General features: G+C 36.1%; 1 protein-coding gene across 5 annotated transcripts; it reads right to left on the bottom strand.

Moving 5' to 3' along the window:
* Positions 1 to 1,156: 1,156 nt before the first annotated feature.
* Positions 1,157 to 23,794, bottom strand: BPNT1 (3'(2'), 5'-bisphosphate nucleotidase 1). Of its 5 annotated transcripts, none has more exons than XM_079107717.1 (11): positions 23,433 to 23,790; positions 21,229 to 21,277; positions 19,208 to 19,335; positions 15,078 to 15,182; positions 13,829 to 13,936; positions 11,654 to 11,702; positions 10,252 to 10,343; positions 9,157 to 9,201; positions 6,278 to 6,475; positions 3,819 to 3,924; positions 1,157 to 2,019 (listed from the first exon to the last, which is right to left on the bottom strand). In XM_079107717.1, the coding sequence occupies exons 3-11, from the start codon at positions 19,325 to 19,327 to the stop codon at positions 1,871 to 1,873; spliced, it is 972 nt and encodes a 323-aa protein (XP_078963843.1). In that variant the 5' UTR covers positions 19,328 to 19,335; positions 21,229 to 21,277; positions 23,433 to 23,790; the 3' UTR covers positions 1,157 to 1,870. The 5 variants fall into 5 exon arrangements, with proteins under 5 accessions (XP_078963843.1, XP_078963845.1, XP_078963844.1 ...); XM_079107719.1 differs by having other exon boundaries at positions 21,229 to 21,272; XM_079107718.1 differs by lacking the exon at positions 21,229 to 21,277 and having other exon boundaries at positions 23,433 to 23,789.
* Positions 23,795 to 23,957: the final 163 nt, after the last annotated feature.

Below are 23,957 nucleotides of genomic sequence, written 5' to 3'. Positions count from 1 at the left end.
AGCTTTAGCACTGCAAACAGGTAGACCCAGACGCACATGATGCTGCCTTTGGCCCGGACAGCTCCGTGCTCTCCAACATTAGTGCGGGCCTCTCTCAGCTTAGGCTTCTTCTGGCTAACATGGGGGAGGCCCTTCAATCCACAGCACCACCACCAAGAAAAAAAAAAAAAGGACAAATAGATCATTAGATTTTTTTTTTTTTAATTAGCTTTAGTTCACTGTTCATAGAGAACTCCATTTCTGGAGGGAAGTAAATGAACCAAGGCAGTGATTTTCAAATTTTGCCAATCACTAGGATCATCTCGAGGGTTTGCAAAATGAATGAAGGAGGGGTGGGGAAGAATGAAGAGCTATACAGACAAAATAATTCAGAGATAGCTGGAGGCATCTCGGTAGGCTTTTGGATATACAGATGTAGAGTTTCAGGGTTCTAAGATAGGTTCAGATTTTGGATTTCTGGCAAAAGGCCTTACATGAAGCCATATGGTTGGAATGGATCATCTGATGAGAAAGTAGTCTAGAACACAATCTTGGTGAATAGTGACATTTAAGGAAAGGAAGACAGAAGAAAGGAGAATCAGTGGCTAGAAGGGAGGAAAAATCAGGACAAAGAAAATAGTTTACAAGAGGGAGTGCTCAACAGTGTCAAAGTTACTGTATTACCATACCTAGTGAGTCCTATACTTAAAGGATTATCAAAGTCACCAGAGTAGCCCCTTAAAACATACAAATCAAATTTGTTAGGATGGTCCCTGTGAATCTGCATTCCATGCATTAAAAAACAAAAACCAAAACAGAACAAAAAAACACCTCCATGGATGATTTTATATGCAATTAGATTTGAGAGCTATTTCTCTTTCCTTTTTGGTGCTGGGGATTGAATTCAAGGCCTCACACATGCTAAGGGGTTGAGAACTAATAAATGACTTGCTTAATCTAAAACTAGAGAAATGAAAGGAATGAACAGAGACTTAAAAATAAAAATCTGGTCATAATGTCACAATATGATAGTATATCTTATAATGTCCCTTTGGAAGAAATGAAGGCAACTATCCAACTGTTCAGTTAAGCCTTAAAATGACACTGTAAGAACGAGTAAATCCACATAGCATTTATAATTTTCAAATACTTAAAAAAACTGGCAAATATAAAGAGCTAGGATTAAATAATTTATTTTAAAGAAACTTTTCCCATAAGTGTTTCATCAACATACATAATAATATTAAATGTATTCACAATTGAAGTAGGAACCCTTTCAAAATTACCATGAAAAATAAGAGTGAAATTTTTTAACAACTAAGGTTTTGTGCCCTAAAGAAATCTGGTTTACAAGACAGGAATGTTGATCACACAAATGGCTTAGTCAGTCAGTTAGAACTAAGCCTTCTTTTAAAATTCATATCTCCACATAAAAAGTATATTGAGCTTATAAACTTTCCAGATGTCAAGATTGGTTCAGTTGACTAATCAAGCTAAATTCCTTTCTTTGTCTTCTTTTTATTTATTTTTTTGGAGACAGGTTTATGCTTTGTAGCCCAGGCTGACCTTGAACTCCTTGGTTCATGCAATTCGATCCTCTGGTCTCAGATTCTCCATGTAGTTGGGACTACAGGATATGCATCACAGTGCCTGACTCCCCTACTTTTTTAAAACAGGAAAAAGAACACACAAAATTTTTTACATACCTAAGGCAAGGTAGTATTAGACTCCAATAAAACTAAATTATTTGACCCTATTTTCTATCTCTAAGTAACAATAGAAATCACTGATCAATGATGAATAAAGGTAGAGTTCTAATCCCATCCAATCAGTTTCAAAATGTACTGTTTTGAGAAGCAAGTCCTTTGGGCTAAATAAATGAAAATGTCCTTTAAGGAACAAGTGCATTTTTAACAGATTCGGGAACTCGGCTTGCATAGTAGTCATAATTCCTCAGTGTGGCCAGGACCCCTGCGGAGTTCATATGCTTCACTTCCTTATTGTACTGAAGGGCATTTCCATGGATATCGGTTAACTTGCCTACAGAAAAAAACATCAATACAATGTTAATAGATGATTGGATCATGATCCTCATAGGATTTTTTTTGGGGGTGGGGAACATTGGGCATTGAACCCAAGGCCTGGCATATGCTAAATATATACACTTAGCCCCTCTAGTTTATTTATTTTTCCTTTGCAATATTGAGGATAGAACCCCAAGTGTGCTAGGTAAGCACACTACTACTGAACTACCTCCCAGGCTTTTGAAATTTTTTTAAATTTTGAGACAGTCTAAGTAGCACAGGCTGGTTTTGAACTTGCCATTTTCATTCCTCAGCTTCCTGAGTTGCTGGGATTATAGTTGTGTGCCACCACACCCAGCAAATATAGTTTTATTTTTTACACATCATTTTTAGTTGTAGATGGACACAATACCTTTATTTATTTTTATGCGGTGCTGAGGATCAAACCCCAGTACCTCTCATGTGCAAGGCAAGTGCTCTACCACTAAGCTACAACCCCCGATCAAATATAAAGTTTTTTTTTTTTTTTTGGAGGTGGGGTACCAGGGATTAGAGGCACTTGACCACTGAGCCATATCCCCAGCCCTTTTTTGTATTTTATTTAGAGATGGGTTTAATTGAGTTATTTAGTGCCTCACTAAATTGCTGAGGCTGGCTTTGAACTTGAGATTCTCTGCTTCAGCCTCCCAAGTTACTGGGATTACAGGTATGAGCCACCATGCCTGGCCTTTTTCTTGATTAATTTCTCTTCTCAAGTGAATATTTTTCCTATTGTTATACTCCATTACAACTCTTCACATTTGTGAAAATATTTTCAACCTACTATTTATTATTTATGCTTTATATGATAAAAGTTTTATTTGATAAAAGTTTAGGTGAAGGATTTCATAAAATACAACTGTATTATACTAAAGTTTCATTTTTCATTGTAGTAAATATGTACTAAGTCAAAGTACAATTTATTTTTTTATTTTTTGACAAAGTACAATTTAACCTTATCATATGTTAACACTATATGAATAAAGTAATATATTAGAAGAAATGATAGAATAAAATCTTTGCTTATTGTCATTTTTGAAAAAATCTGACAGGGTCTTTTTTTGTTTGTTTTTAGTGCTGGGGATGGAACCCATGTCCTCACACAAGCTAAGCACATGCTCTACTATTAGCTATGGCCCCAGTCTCAGACAAGGACTTATTTTATTTACTTATTTATAACCCAACTCAAAGGTGGGTTCTCACTGTTGCCCAGTTTGGCCCTGAATTAGAGATCCTTCTGCCTTAGCCTCCTGAGTACAGGGATTATAGGAGTGTACCAACGTGCCTTGCTCCTGAGGGGAATTTTCAAAGGCACTGCTTACTAAGAGTAGATGTGTATTGATGTTTATTTGAAATTGAAAAATCATCTTACTATGTACATATTTGTAATATATTTTCAGTAAGAGTTTAGACAATTCTGTGATATTTAGAACTGGTACTGAGATATTCACCAGTTATGGCTTAAAATAAACTAAATGAGGTGATGCTAATAATGATGAACACATTATTTTTCAAGGGAAAAAAGCATTAAAACTGTAAGATTAGGGTTAAATGAACTGCATGAAGATCAAAGTCTCTAAAAGAGACAATAAATTCAAGAATAACAAATTTGCTGAAAATCTACTTACTCATCTATGAATTAGGCTTTGGACTGGATAATCTCTAAGTTTCCCTCTAATTCTTACATCCTAAGAGTCTAGATAAAGTAATATTATTAAAATATCAAGTCTTAGCATAATATAAAAACTATAATTTTCCAAAATAAAACAGACTAACCTCCCACAGCATGTAAGATAACTTCGGGGGCACAAGTATCCCATTTCTTACATCCAGGACTTGCAAATACATAAGCAGAAGCTTTGCCTTCAATCAGCTGAATAATCTGTATGGTAAAAAAATAATTATCCCTCAAGCATGAAATGACTGAGGTACAAATAAGAAAGACTGCTTGCTTCTATCAAGGATATTTCATCAATTCCCTTGTTGAACTGAGGTTAAAGTCTTTTCTTTTTTTTTTTTAAACATTTACCACCCTTTATTTTTTATTTATTTGTCTTTATGTGGTGATGAGGATCCAATCCACTGCCTTACCTGTGCTAGGTAAGCGCTCTGTCACTGAGCTACAACCCCAGGCCCCTGAGGTTAAAGTCTTTAGCAGGTTTAAATGAAACAAGTGTTATGAGAAAATACAATAGATGCCAATCTGAAGTGGGGAAACCAATCAAATAAGTTACAAACAGAATATCTGAACAATCTCTGTATTCCAAGTTAGAGAAAATAAACTTTTATTTATACTCATGTTTTTTCCTTCTTACTAGAAAACAGTATCTATTTATTAAGAAAAATATAAATTTTTTAAACTTCTAAAAATTGACCATGATTAAGTAAAGGATAAAGAAATATAAGCAGTACAATAATGCAAAAATTGTAATAAGGTCGAATGGATTTGCAGGGCTCACTAGTCTAACAAGTACTTTCACAGGTCTCAGGATCAACTGTTGCTATTTCCACTATCAAAACACAAACTTGTAAATAGTCATTCCAATATTTCCTGAAATGCTTATACAAAACTGTAGTATTGATAGAACTTTCACAACTCTAAACAGCAATTTACTATCAAGTCAACTGACTTCTTTTGGTTATTCTGTATCATAATTACTACTAAAAACCTCAGACTTTAAATATTCAGATAAAGGACCAGACTGCAAATGAGGAAAATCTTAGTGGACACATGGTTACCAAATATATTTCAGCACTGTTTATGACTACCTTCACACATTTCAACCTTGTTTCAGGCTTTTGAGTAAAAGGTTTTCTTTCATTAAACGAATGTATTAAGTCTTACATATATGAAGTCTTACATTATATATACTAGTTTTTTTTTTGTTTGTTTGTTTGTTTTTGGTTTTAGGGGTTTTTTGGGGTGTTTTTTTGGATAGGAGCTGGCTGTAGCTTTCCTTAAATTCTCTTACTGTAAAAAAGTTAAGAACTGCCCAACAAGATTTTTTTTTTTTTTCCACAGAAGAAAGGTAGAGATGTGCAGGATGAGGAATTGATGCTTCTTAGGATAAAGGTGCTTTTGGGGAATAAAAGAATGATGGGTTTTTGTGATTACAAAAGTTAGGGGCAAAGGGAAAACATACTTGTTACTATTTATGTATTCAGTGAATACCAGGAATATATTACAGGAATATATATCAGTTCAATAAATATTATTTGCCTTCCCTATGTTATGTACACATGTGTAAAATGCACACTATTGTTACCTAATGTAGTTCAGTATCACTAGAGTTGAAATAGGAGTTGGGGGATGGCAGGAGATGAGGCTCAGGGGTGTACAGGAGCCAGGATATAGCAGGCTTTACATTCTATGTTAATAAGCTTAGATCTTAAATTGTGATGGAGAACCACCCAAGCATTTGGGATAGGGAGAAGTTTTGCATTTTTAAATTGCTCCAGTAGCAATTGTAAAGAGTAGACTGAACAGAGATCACTTTGGGAGCTATTGTAGCAGCTCCTTCCACGATGAGAGATTTCAACTAGGCACCCTGGAAGCTGAGAGGACAAGAAAAGACATTAGGGAAGAACTGTATGGTTAGGACTAGACTGATAGGATATGAGGAAGGAATCTGGGATGACTTTTCTAGGTGTCTGGGTGAAGCAATTAGCAAAATGATGGTGGCATTAACCAGATTGCAAACAGGGAGAGGAGCACATCTGTGTGTGGGTAGAAAGAGGATAAGCTGAAATTGGACATTCTGAATTTGAGATACCTGAGGGATGTCATCATGATGATATCCAGGGACAATCAGATGAGAAGAGATCAGGGCTAAGGATGTAGTCAACTGTGTCCCATTTCACAATTCTCTCAGGAGGTTGGAAGCCTAGGTGAAAGAATGGGGGAAGTAGCCAGGAAGGGTACAGGCAGTCATGTCCATAGGGTCTGTAGAAGAAAGGTCTAAGAAATAATTCAGGAGGGTCCCTGGGAAACTAAGGTCCTTGGTAAGAGGCATGGGGTCCTATCTGACATCACTTAGTAATCCTTAACTCTCTGAGATAAAAAGGACTTGAACCTAAAATTTTTAAAAATTTAAATGTTGCTGAATGTGCTTTTAGTGGCAAATTATAATCTTTAGTCCCCTCTTTTTAAACTCTTTTTCATGTGTCAAAAAATTTCAGTCTTTCTGTCAGTGATTCAGTTGCATTTCAGAACAGATGACAGATCTTTTTCATACCTTATTTCCTGCTCCTCCCACTCGCAGCACATCATCAGGGTTCATAGCAGTAACACAGTCTGTAACCAACTTGTTGCTATGTGATCGGGTAGTTGTGATAATGTGTTTCCCGGCAGGGACTTCTTTCAGCTGAAACCCAAAGGCACCTAAACCTAAAACTCCCCAGATTGTCCTCCCCAACACAGCATCTGGTCCTGCCTATGTAAATGAGTGAAACAACAACAAAGCTTATAGTCATTTGGAGAAACACATTAGCCATAAATGAAACATTTAGTTATAGTTAGAATATTTAGAATACAGGATATTTCATTATAAAAACAAAACACAATGATATAAAGTACAAGCACAATATCATCAACAAAGAACTTTTCCTGACAGAATCAGAATCACTGTTGTTTTGGTTAACAGTTTCAAAGGCACTGAAGGGAACTTCTGGTTATTCCCAGAGTACTCAGGAAAGGAAACATCACATACTGATTACTGTCTTTTTCTAAATCATCTAACAATCTGTTTGCTGTATTGGAAATAGCTGTTTTCAAAAGGTACTGAAGTCTCCAGGAAAAGAAACACTATGTATTGATAATGTGTTGATTAGTGCTTTTCAACATCCAAGAAATAGTAAGGATCATGTTACTCTGATGAGAATGAATTTTGCTGCTATGGAGAAAGCAACTGAACAGGCTCATACTGAAGAACAGTCATAGATAATGGGGTCAGGGTTAAGATTTTACTGGTAAAATGACAAAGATAATGCAGTCTTAAAATTCGTATTTTCCTTTGCAGAGCTCAATTTTCAACCACAATGTTAAAAGTATACATTTCATATGAAAAATATATCCTATATTTCATGGAAAGTAAAACTGATGTATAAAATAATCCAAAGTCATTAAAATATTGTAGATATATATTACAGAGATTATATCTTAGGTAACATGAAGCAGGTACCAGGTACCCCACTAAATGCTTCACATGTATTATCTCATTCAAGCCTCAAAGCAACCCTATGAAGTTGGCATTATTATACTTATTTTAAGGATGAGGAAAGAGATTTGAAATCATTAAGCAACTTAATCATTAATTTAATAATCACATAATCATTAAGTAATTTGACTGTGGACTCTAGGAAGTTCATAACCAAACTAAACTCATCTGTGTTCAAAGTTGATTTTTTTTCTTTCTCTTTTTTTTTTTTTTTTTTGAGAAAGGGTCTTGCTGTGTTGTTGTTCAGACTGCCCTTGAACTCCTGGGCTCAAATGATCCTTCTGGCTCAATCTCCTCCCAAGTAGCTGGACTACAGGCACATGATACTGAACTTATCAAAGTTGGTGATATATACCTCATTATATTGCTTGAGTTTACTTGTCAAAATGTTTTCAAACATATTGTCTTGTTTGTCTTAAAGTAGTACATGGGGTATTGTTAGAGTGAAATAAACTTATGATGCAGGATGGGTTCTTTGGGAAGTGAATTCTGAGTTGGGTGGGACAAATGTCAAGATGGATACACAGGAACACCTGTAGAACGAAGTAGGTATGTGCAGAGGGCAAAGAGTGAGCTGTGCTGTAGCCTAACACCTTCAGCCGACCTGTAGGGAGCTCTGGAGCTAGAATACCTCTTCAGGGTTGCCCCAGATTGGTACGAAATTCTAGGCCTTTATACTCCTATAATGACCATTTCTGGTCCTTGGAAATGAACTGCCTTGGGAAGGGAGATGGTGCTGGGTAAGATAACTCTATATAGGTGAGGCAATCTCCAAAGAGGCTAACTGTTGACAGTACTCTCTGCAATGGGGCAACAAAGGAACCAAAAAAGAAGTACTGGGTGCTCAGTATATGGGCGTATGCATCTGCTGTTTCCTCTTGAGCCTACACTGTGGGGCGGAGGGGGTGCTTGGCATGTGAAAAGTATACATGGGCCCTGTGGTGGGCTCTTGGTACCCATTAAGTTTTAGCTTGATCGAAATTAATTCCATGCCCAACTGGACACAAATATTCTGGTTCCTAAAAAGTCATATTACTGCTGTAAAGGAATATATAGGCAAATGAATATATAGGGTACAAAGATGCTGGTGACCTGGTGAGGTTCATGCCATGCAGTACATGATGCAGCCAGGTGGCTTTCCTCTCTGCTCCTGCTCTCACAGTCTCCCATTAGCTCTTTCCTTCAAAGTCTCCACACTAAGTTTCTGAGGGTAATAAAGAGTGACATTTCACCTCACAGATGAGTTAAGATTCATAATGCTTAAGAAGCTAACTCTGATAAGAGATTGACTGGGTGTCTTTGCACCATGCCATGTTGCTTCCTTTACGTGCCTATTGACTTCAGTACCTGCTGGAAGCAATAAAAAAGTTTGAACTAAGTCTTTCATGTAGCTCAAGAAAGCAACATGGAGTAATAAAAAGGCTTGGACCTGACTTTGAAAACCAGCTCTGCCATTTACCAACTGGGTGACAGTGGTAAGTTAATTGCCTCAATTTCCTCTTCCTTTAAGGGTTGCAGTGAGAATTAAAAGAGATCATGCTTGTGAATCCCTTGAGCCTGGCAGCACACTGTGGGCTCTTCAGCTCTTGATAAATGCAGCTATTATTATGATGATGATTATATAAAATGGAATCTTCAGCCTTGAAAACCATCAATATGGTTGAAAAACTTTTCAACTTCCATTTGTTGCAGCAAATATCAAAGCATAAGCAAACGAGAAGAAAAAGAGGACAGAGTGTAAGAAGGGAATGTGGCAAACAGAGAGGTAAGGAACAGGAGAAGCAGAACAGGAGAAAATGAACTGGTACATAGGATATACAATAACTAACTTGGGGACCAGAGTGCCTACCTCTTTTCTACCTTCTAAGTGGAACCAAAATCCTAACTATTTTTCTCACCTTTGCTTCATTCCTGTGTTCCCTTAACTTCTGCTTTTCATTGTTCTGTGGAAAATGAATACAATTTTTCGAATCTCAGAAAGAAGGGATAAAAATGGTTAACAATTCCTAAGCACTTAGCTCTTTATTTTTGATAAAAGGTATCATGCATTATAAGGTTTTCTATGAATTAAATGCCCCTCTTTTAAGTAACAGTGTTGACTTAAAGTTTATATAAAAATAACAAGCTAGGTCTGCATATAATGATGTATAAACATTGAAGTCATAAGAAATTAATGGACACTTAAGCAATTCAGTGAGAGGCTTTAATTATTTTGGTATTTCTAAGAAATGCATGATTATAAATCAAATTTATACAAATAGCAGGAAAAAACAAATTTATATTAGAAGTACAGTAATCCTGCTCTTAAATCAGATATTCAGAAGTAATAGTACCCAATCTGGTTACTTGTTTTCCCAAAGTTCTATCGAGGTCATATTTAATATCTTATTTTATCTTAATAATTTCCTTTAAGATGTAAAGTGATTTAATGATATATTTTTGCTTGGAAATTAAACTTATTTCTTCTTTCCAAGGAAGACAATTTCTTTGGAGTATAGTAGAAAGTCAAAGTAGATTAGAAGAGATGAAATAAGAGAAAAAGAGTGCAAGAGCATATTCAGTTGTTGTCAATGTTGACCTGTAATTTAGGCACTATGCCTAAAAAGCATGTATAGCCTAGAAAGCAAGACGGCTAGCATCTTTTCTAGGTTGAAATGGTTCATTTATTTAATAGGCTTCAAGAGACCTATAAGTCAGGTGTCTTGATGACCAAGATAATCAAGAACCATATCAGTAATTCTCAAACTTTTGCACTTGCATCATAAGTACATAAAAATATAATACATATATGCATACTTATACATTCCTGGTACCAATGCCCCAGAGGTTCTGATTAATAGCTCTAAGGTATGACCTGGGAATCTGTATTTTAAAAAGTTACCCATATGACTACCTATGCAGCCAAGCTAGAAACCACTGGATTAGATGACATCTGGAATTATAACTCTCTATTTATGTAATACACAGTATTTCTGTATCACTTATAGTAATACCTGGTAGTTGTAATATGGTTGGTTAATAATGCCTGCTATGGCTTTTCCTTCATAGGCAATTCCAATAAGAACTGTTACATTGTCAAGAAGACCTATAAGGAAGAAATATCAGTCATATCTTTCTCATGCTATGACTCCTCATCAGTACATCAACTGCTGCAAGTTATTTTGCAGTAAAGGTAAGGAATGTGCAATGACCTATCCATAATCAATCCTATTTATGGCAAAATGCGAAAATTTTAAGAGAGCTGGCCAGTGATGGAAATACGGTCTATGGTCACTTAACTGAACTGATAACTATGTTTCATTAATATAATTTGTAAACCAATTAAATAAAGCAGCTACAATTCCATAGCTATTATCATTAGATTCCTCTATGTTCCTTCTACCACTATCCAACTCTTTCTTACCTGATAAATCAATGCGTACTCCTGAATTATTCTCTAGACTTACATTTCAAGCCACTAAAGCAAGGTTTCTCAAAGAGGGGATCCATGGACTATCAAACAGCTCTAGAATTAACTGATATAATTTTTACAATACAATTTTCAGGCCTTTTCCCAGAGCTAGTGAGTGTATCAAAATTTCTGGGGTGAGAGTCAAGACTTAAACTTTCTATGTTCTCTCACACACATTAAAGTTGTCTAGTGCTTCTCTATTTCTCAGTGGATTATAGAGATGTTTCAATACATACACAATGTCTGACTAATCATTACAGATAGGTCTCTTCCAAGAATGAAGGTTTTTTCCCCACTAACTCTGAAAATTTTTCTTTTTTTAAGCCATGAAGCTGAGAACCAATATTAAAAAAAAAATATGTAAAGCTCTACTTCAAAAATAAAACTCTAAGCTTCTAAAGCCTACAACTCTGGCTCTTGAGCCTGGTCCTTCTTACTTATATGTTGCCAATTTTAGTTTGCTGCTTTCTAATTTTTCTCATCTTTGATACCTTCAGAAGAAGGGAGCATAAGCTAGATGGGTATGGGTTAGTGGTGGTGGCAGAATAAGGACAGCAGAGCTGAGTCTGTCATTGTTTTTCTACCCCAATAAAGCTGGGGATTCATTATAATTCCTTTGGTAACACTGGTCTAATATGATAGATAGTCTCATCTGGGGGGACGTTCAGACTTGTGGGGCTGGTAGAAAATGGGGGGAAATATTTGAAGGAGTTGAATTTTCCTCTCTTTCTTTCTGTGGCATTAGAGATGAATAGAACTCAGGGTCTCATGCATACTAGCACTGACCTACATCCCCAACCCTTCCTTTGTCTTAATAATCATTAATGTATGATAACAATTAGCTACCATAAGCAACTTTTCATGTAATACCCAAAATATCAAATGTTTACAACTAAATATTATATCCTGGTCTTACTGCTGTGAAATACAAAAGAGATACCAACCTTCAGTATATTCCTTGGTACCATCCAGAGGATCAACCCAAACCACAAGCTTAAAAAAAAAAAAAAAAAAAAAAAAAAACAGAAAAAATAAAGAGAGAGAGAGAAATATATAAATGAAGTATACAAAATACCAAAAAAAGATTGAAACTTCTCTTTTTGCATTTTTGAAATTATATTATGGAAAGCTTAAGCCAACATCAGTTTCAGGATAGTGAAAAAAAAAATCCTAAAATTTTTGTAATCATGGAAGAAGTCCATTTAAATTGGAGAAAAGTCTGATTTAAGAATTTGTAATGCTAAATAATTAACTAAAAATTATTGTCACTTGAACACTAAACACAATGCCATGAAAACTGACCGGTAGTACAGTGAAAACATTCAAAGTGGCACCAAACATGTTTTGAACAATGTGTGGGTGCTATTCAGTTTTTTATTTCTTAATTTCTCCCCCAGTGCTGGGGATTGAACCCAGAGCCTCACTCTACCTCTGAGCCATTTAACTCTGCCCTATTTCTAACATCCCCACATCCCATGCTGGGAATCAAACCCAGGCAAGCACTCTATCACAGTGCTATATCCATAGCCTGCTGTTTGTTTTTATATATAAATGCTGATTCTTGTTTTAAAGATAGTCTAATTACCTTAAGGACATATTCATATAGGCCAAAGAAAAATGAATAGTTCATAAAACTGGCAATAAATTAAACAAAGTCTTTGTACTTATGATTTTCATCATTTAGAATATGCTGCCATTCACTACAAGAATTCTAACACTTGATGTGAATTTGTGAGACAGCATCTTTCTGCACCCCCACTTCTCTCCCCCGCCCTCCTCTCTCTATCTCCTTTCTTTCTTGCTGGAGATTGAACCCCCAGGGGCGCTTAGCCACTGAGCCACATCCCCAGCGCCCACCCCCCCCCCCACTTTTTTTTTTTTGAAGCAGGATCTTGGTAAGTTGCTTAGGTCCTCACTAGGTTGCTAAAGCTGGCTTTGAACTTGTGATCCTCCTGCCTCAGCCTTCCAAACGATTGGGATTACACGTGTGCACCATGGCACCTGGTTTGAGACAGCATATTTCTAACGAAGACATCAAGTTTCATTTTCTTTGTATCCTCAATACCCCAGAGCAAATTGCCTTACCTAGGTATTCAATAAACATGTGTTAAATGATTTAAAATTAGAAAACTATAGAAGTATGTTTAAATCTGAGGTCACAGATTAATTTAATTTAAACAATCATAAAAAGTAAGATGACTTTTATGGCCTTTTAACATAATGTAGTAATTGTTTCATCTTCTTCCAGCTCCAATAACCAGTGAAATGTTTTGCTAAACATAAACAAGTAAGATTTTTGCTTAAGCTTTCTGTTTATTTATTTCTACAGTATTGGATATTGAATATGGAAGTCATGCATGGCAGGCAAGTGCTCTATCACTGAGTACATCCCCAGTCCTTTCTGTTTTTGTTTTGAAACAGGGTCTTGCTAACTTGCTTGGGTGGCTTTGAACTTGAAATCCTCCTGCCTCAGCTTCCTAAATTGCTGGGATTAGATATGTACCACCACACCCAGCCTGAAAGTAGTTTTTTTAAAGTACTTTATTTGATTCATTTTTTTTTTAATGTGGTGCAGAGGATTGAACCCAGTGCCTCGAACGTGGTAGGCAAATGCTCTACCACTGAGCCACAACCCCAGCCCCTGGAAGTACTTTTTTTTTTTTTTTTTTGCGGTACTGGGGGTTGAACCCAAGGCCTTGTGCTTGCAAGGCAAGCACTTTACCAACTGAGCTATATCCCTAGCCCTCTGAAAGTATTTTAATCATAGTTTCAAACCAGGCATGATAGTGTGTCCCTGTAATGCCAGCAACTCAGAAGGCAGAAGGATTGTGGGTTTGAGACCACCCTAGGCAACATAAGACGACTCTGTCTCAAAAAATATAAAAACAAATTTAAAAATAGTTTCAGAGTGGAAAGGAGACATAGAACAAGAAATTAAACTCTAACCAGGTCAGACATTCCATATGGTTGACTGGTAACTTCTATATTGGCTCTGAAAGATTTCAAGTTCTTGCTTATTCCTATTTTATAACTACTAAATTTTCATCTTATATGCAAATTGTATTTCCTTTACTATGGCACAAAAGACAAATAGTATCAAGTATTGAGATGAACCTTACATCTTCCTCTTTAATAGCACTGTACTGTGATGGGCATGGTTGCTTCAATATTTCCTCCCACTGACCATCTTCAATCAGCTCTTGATCCACTTCTTCAGGAGGTAGATCCTGCAGCAGAGATAATCTAACAGTTAATGAAGCTGTTTAATGTTCACTCTGTCTCAGTAACAAAAGAATGAAGCATCACAATTTTTACTGATCTTCTTTGTTTACTGTTGTATTTAGATCTTTTAAAGCAAACCCATGATGCTGGGGATATAGCTCAGCAGTACAGTGCTCACCTACCACGCTCAAGGCCCTAGGCTCAATCCCCAACATTAAAAAATAAATAAATAAATAAATAAACAAACGAACTTAATTAAAAAACATGTGATTCAAAGTCAACTAAATGGTCCCAAGTACATGATCCTGAACAGGGTTTAAAAAGAGAAGGTATTTTAAGTTTGCAAACTTATTTATTTTTAAAAAATGTATTCAATCCTTTTTCTTTCACTTTCAAAATGTTACGGTCTTTGGATAAGTGTGGAAAGAGGCCTAATTTTTTTTTTTTTTTAGTTGCAGGTGGACACAATACCCTTATTTTTATGTGGTGCTGAGGATCAAACCCAGGGCCTCACGAGTGCCAGGCAAGTGCTCTACCAGTGAGCAACAACCCCAGTCTGAGGTCTAATTTTAAAAACAACAAAACACATTCTATTCCTAAGTTCTAGAACTTTTCTCATCTTTTTTATTTTTTGGAGCTGGGGATTGAATTCAGGGTTTTAAGCATTCTAGGCAAACACTCTACCACTGAGCTCTGACCATCTTATAGTTTATAAGCTGAGTAACAGTAACCATATCTTCTATAACAAAGAATTGGAATAAAAATGGACCAAATTGGTTTTTTGGTACTGAGGATTGACTCCAGAGGCGCTTTACTGCTTGAGTTACATCCTCAGCCCTTTTTACTTATTTTTTGAGACAATGTCTCAGTAAGTTGCTAAAGGTCTTGTTTGCTTTCTGAGGCTGGTCTCAAACTTACAATCCTCTTCCCTCAGCCTCCTGAGTTGTTGTGATTACATGTATGTGCTACAATCAAAATGTTTTAAGATCAGATATTCCCTCCAAAGAACAGAATAATTGCTTCTGTGTTAAAGCACAGATACAATGTTTAAATTCTAGTAGTGATATATAAACTACTGATGTGTCATTTACAAATCTTTATGGTAAACAGACATTAAAAATATACCATGTCCCCCACAACTCTTACCTCTTCCCCTATAATTGTCAGTTTGGGGAATTTCCGTGCCAGTGAAGAACATATGCTCATCTGTACTAGTCGGTCAGCTTTGGTCTGCAGGTCTGTTGCAGAGGTCTGAAACAAAGAATGCAAACTTTAGCAGAACCAATGTGAAATAAATTGTCCTCTAACTCCTAAATGTATATCTTTGTAACTTAGATTGTACCATCCATTTTTAGAAATTCAGAACTTAACACCAAATGAATCAACTAGTTTCTTGGCTTTTTATTCTCCTAGGATTAATAGTGGTTAACTGTGGAAGTGAATTTATTTTTTCAGTGCTAGGGATTAAACCCAGAGCCTTAGACATGCTATCCATTCACTGTACCCAATAGTGGATAAAATTTGGAAAGCTATCTTTAAATATTTAGAAAATTTTCTTCCCCAGTTCAGAAACTTCTTAAGATTTCTAGATGGCCTGGCATGATGGTACATGCTTGTAATCCCAGTGATTAGGGAGGCTGAGGCAGGAAAATTGCAAGTTTGAGGCCAGCCTGGGCAACTTGTTGATACCCTGTCTCAAAATAAAAAATAAAAAGGGTCTGAGAATGAGGCTCAGTGGTACACTCTTGAGTTCAAGCTACAGTGCTTGGGGTGGTGGGGAGTGGAGAGATCTCTAGATATCAACCTTTGGCTTAAACGGAGTAAGGATAGGAAATTTATAACATTTCAAAACCAAGTTAAATACTATATATTTTTAGTACTTGGAAAATGTTCCTTATAGGGATTTTTCTATGATTGCCCATCAGTAATCCTAGTGATTCAAGTGATTTACTAGTGTGCAGAAATTCTTTCTTATTTCTAAAATCTAAAAGTATGAAAATGAACTGTATAGCCTACCTATGGTACCCCACTCAATCCATAGGCCATCTAGTCATGCCAGTGAAAGGCAGTGGAAAATTTTGCAAATGACACCACAATTTCCTTTGTCAGCCTGCTTTCAGAGACTGATGGCATGCTGCAATTTATATAAGACTGGTTAGATAGATTTACTGATTCTCTTAAACATTAGAATCTTTCCACTTCTTTGCAATGACCTAATAAGTGGTGATGAATAACTTTTATGACAAATTGAGGTTTGCTTATTATTTCAATGCAAAGCATTATTCTATTAGAATACAAACATACAAAGGAATTTCATTCCCTAAAGAACTATAATGGGCACACAGTTGGTACTCTATAAATACCTCCTGAATAAAACTAATTAAATTAATTGTTGAGTTTGAAGATTCATTATATATTGATTGAGTTTGGAGACCACTGCTGGTGAGAAAGACACACACACACAGACGAAGAGAAGACACACTGACAGCCATGCAATCAATTATCTGAGAAAATCTATTCCAATTCTTTTCTTCTCTAAGATTTATTTCCTGCTCTATCGACACAGTGCTACATCTCATCATTGTGAATACCTTGTGCCTGATTTCACATTTGTTTCTTGTAAAAATAAGGTGTTAACAGGTGATTATAAAGTATTGAAATGTCTGACCAGTATAGAGGATAATGAGAATCTAACTTTTTTTTTTTCAGGATACAAAGTTGTAAAACATAAAATCAATTTAAACAAAATAAATGATGCTGAGGAAGGAAACAAAGTAAGTGATAATCTGGAAGGAAATGAACCAAAATATTGGCAGTGGTGGTAAGATGAATGATTTCTTTTTATTACTTGCTATTTTTCTCAATTTCCTATTTCAAATAGAAAAAAACCCACAAAAATGAAAACAGTAAGATGAGAAGCCTTCTGAAAGCAACTGTGTACATTGTATGTGGTCAACAAAAACCTCTTTTCAAACAAAATTGAATCAGATTTACCCCATATTACTTGAACATAAATACAAGATTTTATAATTATTGCTGTTACAATATTTTGTTGGATTTGGCCCACTTTTCTCAGAGGTCACAACTATTTTGAATACTTATCATGAGATCCAATACAACAACCAGCCCTTCCAGTTTCATTTTATTGACAAATTTGGTAAGCATGTTTTCTATAGTGGCCCCTTTCAAAGTTTTGAGAAGGTACATTCAATAAAAATTTCAGATTGGTTGGGCACAGTGGCATACACCGGTAATTACAGTGACTTTGTAAGCTGAGGTAGTAGGATTACAACTTTGAAGCCAGTCTGTGCTATTTAGTGAGACTCTGTCTCAATAAATAAAAACTACTAGGGAGGTAGCCCAGTGGCAAAGTGCCCCTGAATTCAGTACCTAGTACTAAAAAGGAAAAAAAAAAAAAGTTTTTAAACTGTAATTGATTAAAGACAACAGGACAGTGTCAGGAGCAGTTCTGCATTCTGCCAGCAAGGGTTCTTTTCCAGGCTGAAAATGAATTATGAATTAAAATTATAGGGTAATGTTATTTACCTATTTATGAATATATCTAGTGATGGTTTATGATGGGGAATGGGAGATATCATCTATTATGAATAAACTGAATCTTCTAAATAGACAATGGAAGACTATAACAAGTATTTCCCTGAAATCAAGATCGCCTATATCTGGGTCTGTAAGATCATATTCATAAATATATCAAAAAAGGAAATGGACTTATTTCACTTGTTTATTTTTTTTTCCAGGTGTTGGGAATTGAACCTAGGGTCTCACAGTTGCTAAGCATGTATTTTACCAAGTACTATACTCCCAGCTTATGATTTCTAAACTTTTCTTTCTTTCTTTCCTTTTTTTTTTTTGCTATACTGGGATTGAAACCAGGGATGTTCTCTCTCTGAACTGCATTCCCAGACCTTTTTGTATTTTATTTTGAGACAAAGTCTTGCTAAATTGCCAAGGCTGGTCTCAAACTTTCATTCTTCTGTTTCAGCTTCCCCTGGTAAATGGGACTATAAATGTGTGTCACTGTGCCTGGCCATATTTCAACTTATTTCTAGGTTACTTTTTACTCAGACATATGGCTCTCTCTCTTCAGTGCTAGGGATAAAACCCAGGGCCTTGCAATATGCTAGGTAAGAACTCTACCACTGAACTATACCCGCTGTCCCTCATTTGTTGTTGTTCTTTTTTAAATAATAACAGCTGTACATGGATGCCTGACTTAACTGTAACTTTATTTCTATGATTCTATTAAAGTGTTGTTGTTTTGAGATGGGGTCTTTCTATGTTACCTAGAGTAGTCTAAAATGTGTGGGCTTAAGCAATTGTCCTGCCTCAGCTTCCACAGTAGCTGGAAGGACAGGCATGTGCCACTACATCCAGTTATTAAAATACTAATGGCAAATCACATTCTTTTTTCCTTTTTTCTTTGCAAATTACATTCTTTAATTTTCTCACTTGGAAAAAAGTATAATAAATCTTCCTTAAGGATGCTTAAGGACGATGCTAAACATTTAAAGAGAAAAGCATACAGAAACTTAGTATGTATTGTGAATGAATAACAAAATCTTGTGGAATATTTTAAACTGGAACACATACCTGGTGGTAGTTCTTTTAAGAACCAAGTATCACCATAAACTTTCTGATAATTTACCTAAGTTTAAAATTATCATAGTGAAAAAAAAAAAGTTTTCTTTTCTTTCTTTCTTTCTTTTTTTTTTTTTGGTACTGGAGACTAAACCCAGGGGCCCTCTTCCACTGAACTCTGTCCTCAGTCCCTCTTTATTTAAAGACAGGATCTCAATAAGTTATCAGTCTGGCCTTGGACTTTCAATTCTCCTTGCTTCAGGCTCCCAAGTCGCTGGGATTACAGGTGTGCACCACTGAGCCTAGTAATAAACCTTGTTTTGAGTGTGTTTTCCATAAGGAAAAAAGTATTGCTTTTAGTCTAAGGAACAATTACTTAAACGCCAGATTTTATTAAACATGTCAAGTTTCCTAAAAATCGCATCGTTCTGCATGTAACATGTCCTGGGGCTGGACACTGGTCAAAAAAACCCAGTCACATAAATAAAGATTTTGAATAAAGTCTGGAGTTATTTTCAAAGCAGATATGTGGACCATCTGACTAAGGATACTGGAATTTCCCCAAGGGAACCATCAATTACTTTGGCTGTAAAGTCTGTCCAAATTATGACATTCTTTAGCTAAACCTCAAAGAGCATATACAAGGCTGCTATGAAATGAGATAAGATTTGCAGTACCTTTTCCACGATACCTAGGTCTCCTTCAGCAATAACATGTCTAACTATTGTTCCTGCTTTCTGAGCAATAGAATACGCTGAAGCTACCAACCGCATCAACACAGTGTGACTGGAAGCCATGATACTCCCTAAAAGGAAATCAAGAAAAATGCTTTGTTACTTTAAAAGCCAAATACTGGTTTTACATACTTGAATTTGATTAGATGCATATTTATTAAGTGCTCACTTGGGACTGTCCCAATTAACTGAGTAGGTTCTTTAATAAATATGTACTAAAACAGACTTGGAAAAAATTTGATTTCAGCATTAACTCCCTTAATAAATCCTATAGCATTTTTTCTCTCTGTAGATGGGACATTTCAAAACATAAGGAAAACTGGCCCAGAATGCTCAGCTTGTGAAAAAATTTTGTGTGTAAGATATGTAATGTGCAAAGGCTACAGAAGATGTTGCAGGGGCTAAAAGTATAAGATGTAACATCTGCCTTTAAGGGGCTAATGTTTTGGTGAGTTGTGTGGGAAACAATGTCTAAACTTAAGCTAGTGTCAACAGGGTAAAGGATTTAAGTATATATATATGAGGTAAATAAAAAGCTGAAGGGGGCTGGGAATATTATTCAGCAGCAGAGCACTTGCCATTGAACAACATATTCATGCAACTGTGCAAGGCCCTGAATTTGATCCCTAGCGTCTCTCTCACACACACACACACACACACACACACACACACACACACACACACACACACACACACAGGTTAGGGATTACGTATTATTACAATTATTTTCTTTTGAAATTCAATGAATATTCTTTTAGAGACTGAGTGAAATTTAACCGATTTTGTTTACCCCCATCTCAACAGTAGGCAAAGAGAATAAACACCATAACTGAAGATAAATCATCTGAAAAAATTATGAGTGTCCGGTAAGTCCCTAACTCAGATAAATGGAAAAAACAGACACATCTTCAACTTTTAGGGTTAAGTATATTCCTTTTTAAAAATACAAATGCAAATTCAAATCCTGAAATTTTAGTGACTGCTCTGGATGCTGGGATACTCCACCCAGATTCCCTTCAGACAGAAGGGCTTACTTCCCCAATTGCTAAGATGATGGCCCCTAGCTGTCATCTTTCTCTGGAATTTATCTGCTAAGAAAAGCAACTTCACCTGAAGCTTCTCAACAGGAAGGTTTAAAGGGCACTTCCCACCAGATGGGCTGCCACCCCAAATCTGAAGGATCATCCCAACTTTTGAGTATCCATGCCAGTCTACCAAGTTCACAGTTGAGACTGCATCCAGCCCAACATTCCCTCTCCTGCTCCCTTCCCTTTCCTCTTGGCATCAAAAGAACACTTCCTAATAAACCTCTATAACTGTCTCAGTGTTCATTGAGAACCAACCTAAGAAAAACTCTCAGGCTGGGGATGGAGCTCAGTGGAAGAGCACTTGCCTATTAACTCATGACCATGCTTTTGCTATCTGGCACTGCAATAAACAAATGAACAAAAAAAGAAACAAAAGTTCTCTCTAAGTCAAAGCAGATCAACATTATTTCACTGCAATAAGGCGACACATTAATTCTCTATATACAGGAACTATATATAAAGGACATCATAAGCTTTGATTTAGCAAGTCACTGTGCTGTTATCAATTTCTGACTGAATATTTATTTTGGTGTGTGCCTTTTAACCCCTTTACATCTTTTTCTGTCACCCTCATTCTATTTATGGGAATTATTAAGATAATTCAGAAAACACGTGAACAGATGGAATTGAAATTGGTTTATGGTAACGAATTATCATACTGTGACCAATAGCTATCTAGAATTAAGATAAAAATAAAATGGATTTCTATAGAATATTTGAATTGTTTATCTTATTATGTCATAATCAGGTTAGATTAATTTTCTTGACATACTAGATATTATACATGGAATAAACTAGATATGATCATTACCAACTCAGGGGCACCACAAACAGAAAACATGAGAAATAATTCAGTAAACATTTCACTGGCCTTACCTCTGCTTTTTTATATCCACAGCCAGTCATATATCTGATTTATTCTGCACTGGAAAAGTAGTTTTTCAGTCAATTAATTAGTTCTATTTAGATGTCTTAACCACTGAACATATTTTAACATGTTGGTATGCTCTTCAGTCCCCATGTTATGAAAGACTTCCTTTGTGACTGGAAGATCATTTTTCCTTACTATTTGGTGGCATTATAACTTTTCACAGATATCACTTACCTTTGAGCCAGTTAAGCAATCATTTGAGCCTTGTCAGGCTTCATGTTTGACTAAAGCACTTCCCCTTTTGTTTGCCAAGTACACTTTGCTTTCTTCTTCCAAAGAAAAACTTTCAGGACTGCGTGTCTACTACCTTCCTCACAAAATGTACACCGTACTTACGAACCATCATTTAAAGCTAACATTAGTTTACAGGAAATCAAGATGGAAAAAGTAGGTTGGATGTAAAAAACAAGAATGATTTATAAAGAGATTTCACAAATTACTTATAGGAAAATATTTCTTCCTTTTTCTCTGAAGTACTCTACTTCTGGTCCAAGAGGAATTAGGAATGAAACATTACTATCCCCCAATCCTAATAGTTTTCTCACATATTTTTTTAAATAAATGGATACAATTTTGGTTCTTGGTAACGAAAATGTAGTTATTATCAAGACACAAACTTTGTAAAAAGAGGTACCTATTAGCCTTTTTTATTGTACCCACAACCGGATCCCAAATTAGAATTACCTTTTGATGTTACCTGTGGGTTAAGAGCAAGACCAAAACTAGCCAAAGACAAGTTAACTTCCTTAAAGTACTTCAAATTAACCACAGTACTTCTTTCTCTATCAGTTTTATATCTTCTGGGTCCTAAAACACTACTCCATGAACATAACTTTTTCTAAAAGCTTAATTAAAAATAGTGGTTAAGGTCACAGAATCTGGTCCCAACTGCCTGTGTTAAAATCCTAGCTGTGGCACTCACTAGGTGTGACCTTGGGAACATCACTTAAATTTTCTGTGCCCAAACTTGTAAATATAGATAACAATGGTATCTATTAGCACAGAGTGGCTGTAATTATTAAGTGAGTAACATATGCTAAGCACTTTTCCCTGTAGGTAAACATCAAATAATGTTATCTAGTCATCATTAAAATCTTGTGTCCTTATTTCTGGCTATCCACCAGAAACATGGGGCAGTGTTGAGGGTAAAAAGTTCCTACAGTTTCTGCAACAGTATTTTGATCTTAAGGATGTAATATGATACCCAATATGACCCTGAATCATAGCACAGGTTCTTTTACCATATTTTTTACTGGTGTATTACAAAAGGTTCTTTTTTAAAATAATATTTAGGCTTAGAGTAAATATGAAAAAAGGCTTAATAACACTGAAGGCAATCAACCTAACCCCCATCCATTTAAGAAATCCTTACAACTGTCAACAGAGCTAGCTCAGAAGGATGAAAGAAAATAACAGGAACCAAGTGACCAGTTTCTTCTCACAGTCTAGAAGAGGCATCTTTAATAATTCAACGTAAAGATAGTGAGCATATAATGACTGGGATCTAAAAATGACAGACGTATTCCCAATCAAAGTACTGTCCTTTGGAGCTGTGCTAAATGATACAAAATAAAACAATGACAAATGATTGTTTATTTTAAAGATTAGAATAGACAAGAAAAAGTTTGCCCAGTTTTCAAGAATGTGAGGAACATGTTCCAAAACATCCTTGGGTAAGAAGGCAAAGCGGTGAAATCTCGTAGAAGGGCTTTGAGAACCTTAATAAAAGAACATGTACATATCTTAAGAACCAGCAATTATATTTCCAGGGAAACCCAAATAAATCACGCAGACCTACAAATACGTAGAAATGACAACTGAAGGAGTATTGGCTATTAAAATAAAATTGAGTGTTACATGTAAAAATTTCTAAATTTGGGTGCACTAATGAGCTCAAGGTCTAGGTTTGCCTTGTGTCTACAATACAGAGCCATAAAAAGACCCTGGGGCACGAAACTGTAGACACTCAAGATTGTAAGTCTGGAAATGAAATATCCGGAAGGCAGTCTGGTTCACGTACACTTTCTTTTCTTTCTTTTTAAACATAAATCCCTTGAATCTCCTTTTATCAGTGCAAAGGGGTGGAGTTAAGGATCAAGATTTGTCTAAGGCCCTTCTCTGACGTGGCGGGGGTGCGGGGAGCACTTACTGTGTCAAACTTGCAAAGACAGCGGACACTTCAGGGGTAACCCAAACAGCGTTACTAAACCACAGGTCCCTCGGGGTGTCCAGTACCGCGTTTCCGTGCAGCCAATAGGTCGTGCGGGTACTGGGGGGCAAACCTCCCTCAGCTACTGAGCATGCGGGAAATTCGGCGCAAGCGCAGGGCAGTCACTTCCCGTTGCCGCTTCGGACTCCCGACGGGTCAGAAAACTCCACTTCTCCGTGTTTTACACAAGCTCTCCGTAGGTGCAAAGCACCTGCTGTAAAAGCAAAAGCTGTGTCTACTTTTTAAGATAGTTTCAGGTTTCAGGTATCTTCCAGCATACTTGGTACAGTTTGGCTTGAACCAAATTAATAGCAGTTGGTTTTGGTTTTGAATGACTTGCCTTTATTGGACTCTTCAGAGCTTTTGACTTAGTTTTCATTTAAATAACAACCTTTAACCTAAAAATCATTGGGTTATTTTGTGAGAATGGTAATGAGTAACTTTTAAATTTTTGTTCTTGTGTAC

Source organism: Sciurus vulgaris (genome assembly GCF_902686455.1).
Source record: "Sciurus vulgaris genome assembly, chromosome: 12".
In the NCBI taxonomy this organism is placed as follows: Eukaryota; Metazoa; Chordata; class Mammalia; order Rodentia; family Sciuridae; genus Sciurus; species Sciurus vulgaris.
Note: the sequence above shows the minus strand (reverse complement) of the source record. Positions and strands in the feature narration are given on the sequence as shown.

Excerpts from the sequence above, each read along its gene's own strand:
- BPNT1 (XM_079107717.1), bottom strand. The coding sequence starts at position 19,327 with ATGGCTTCCAGTCACACTGTGTTGATGCGGTTGGTAGCTTCAGCGTAT. Across the intron at positions 15,183-19,207 it reads ACCTAGGTATCGTGGAAAAG|ACCTCTGCAACAGACCTGCA; the intron begins GTACTGCAAATC and ends TCTTTGTTTCAG. Across the intron at positions 11,703-13,828 it reads GTGCTATTAAAGAGGAAGAT|CTTGTGGTTTGGGTTGATCC; the intron begins GTAAGGTTCATC and ends TTTTTTTTTAAG.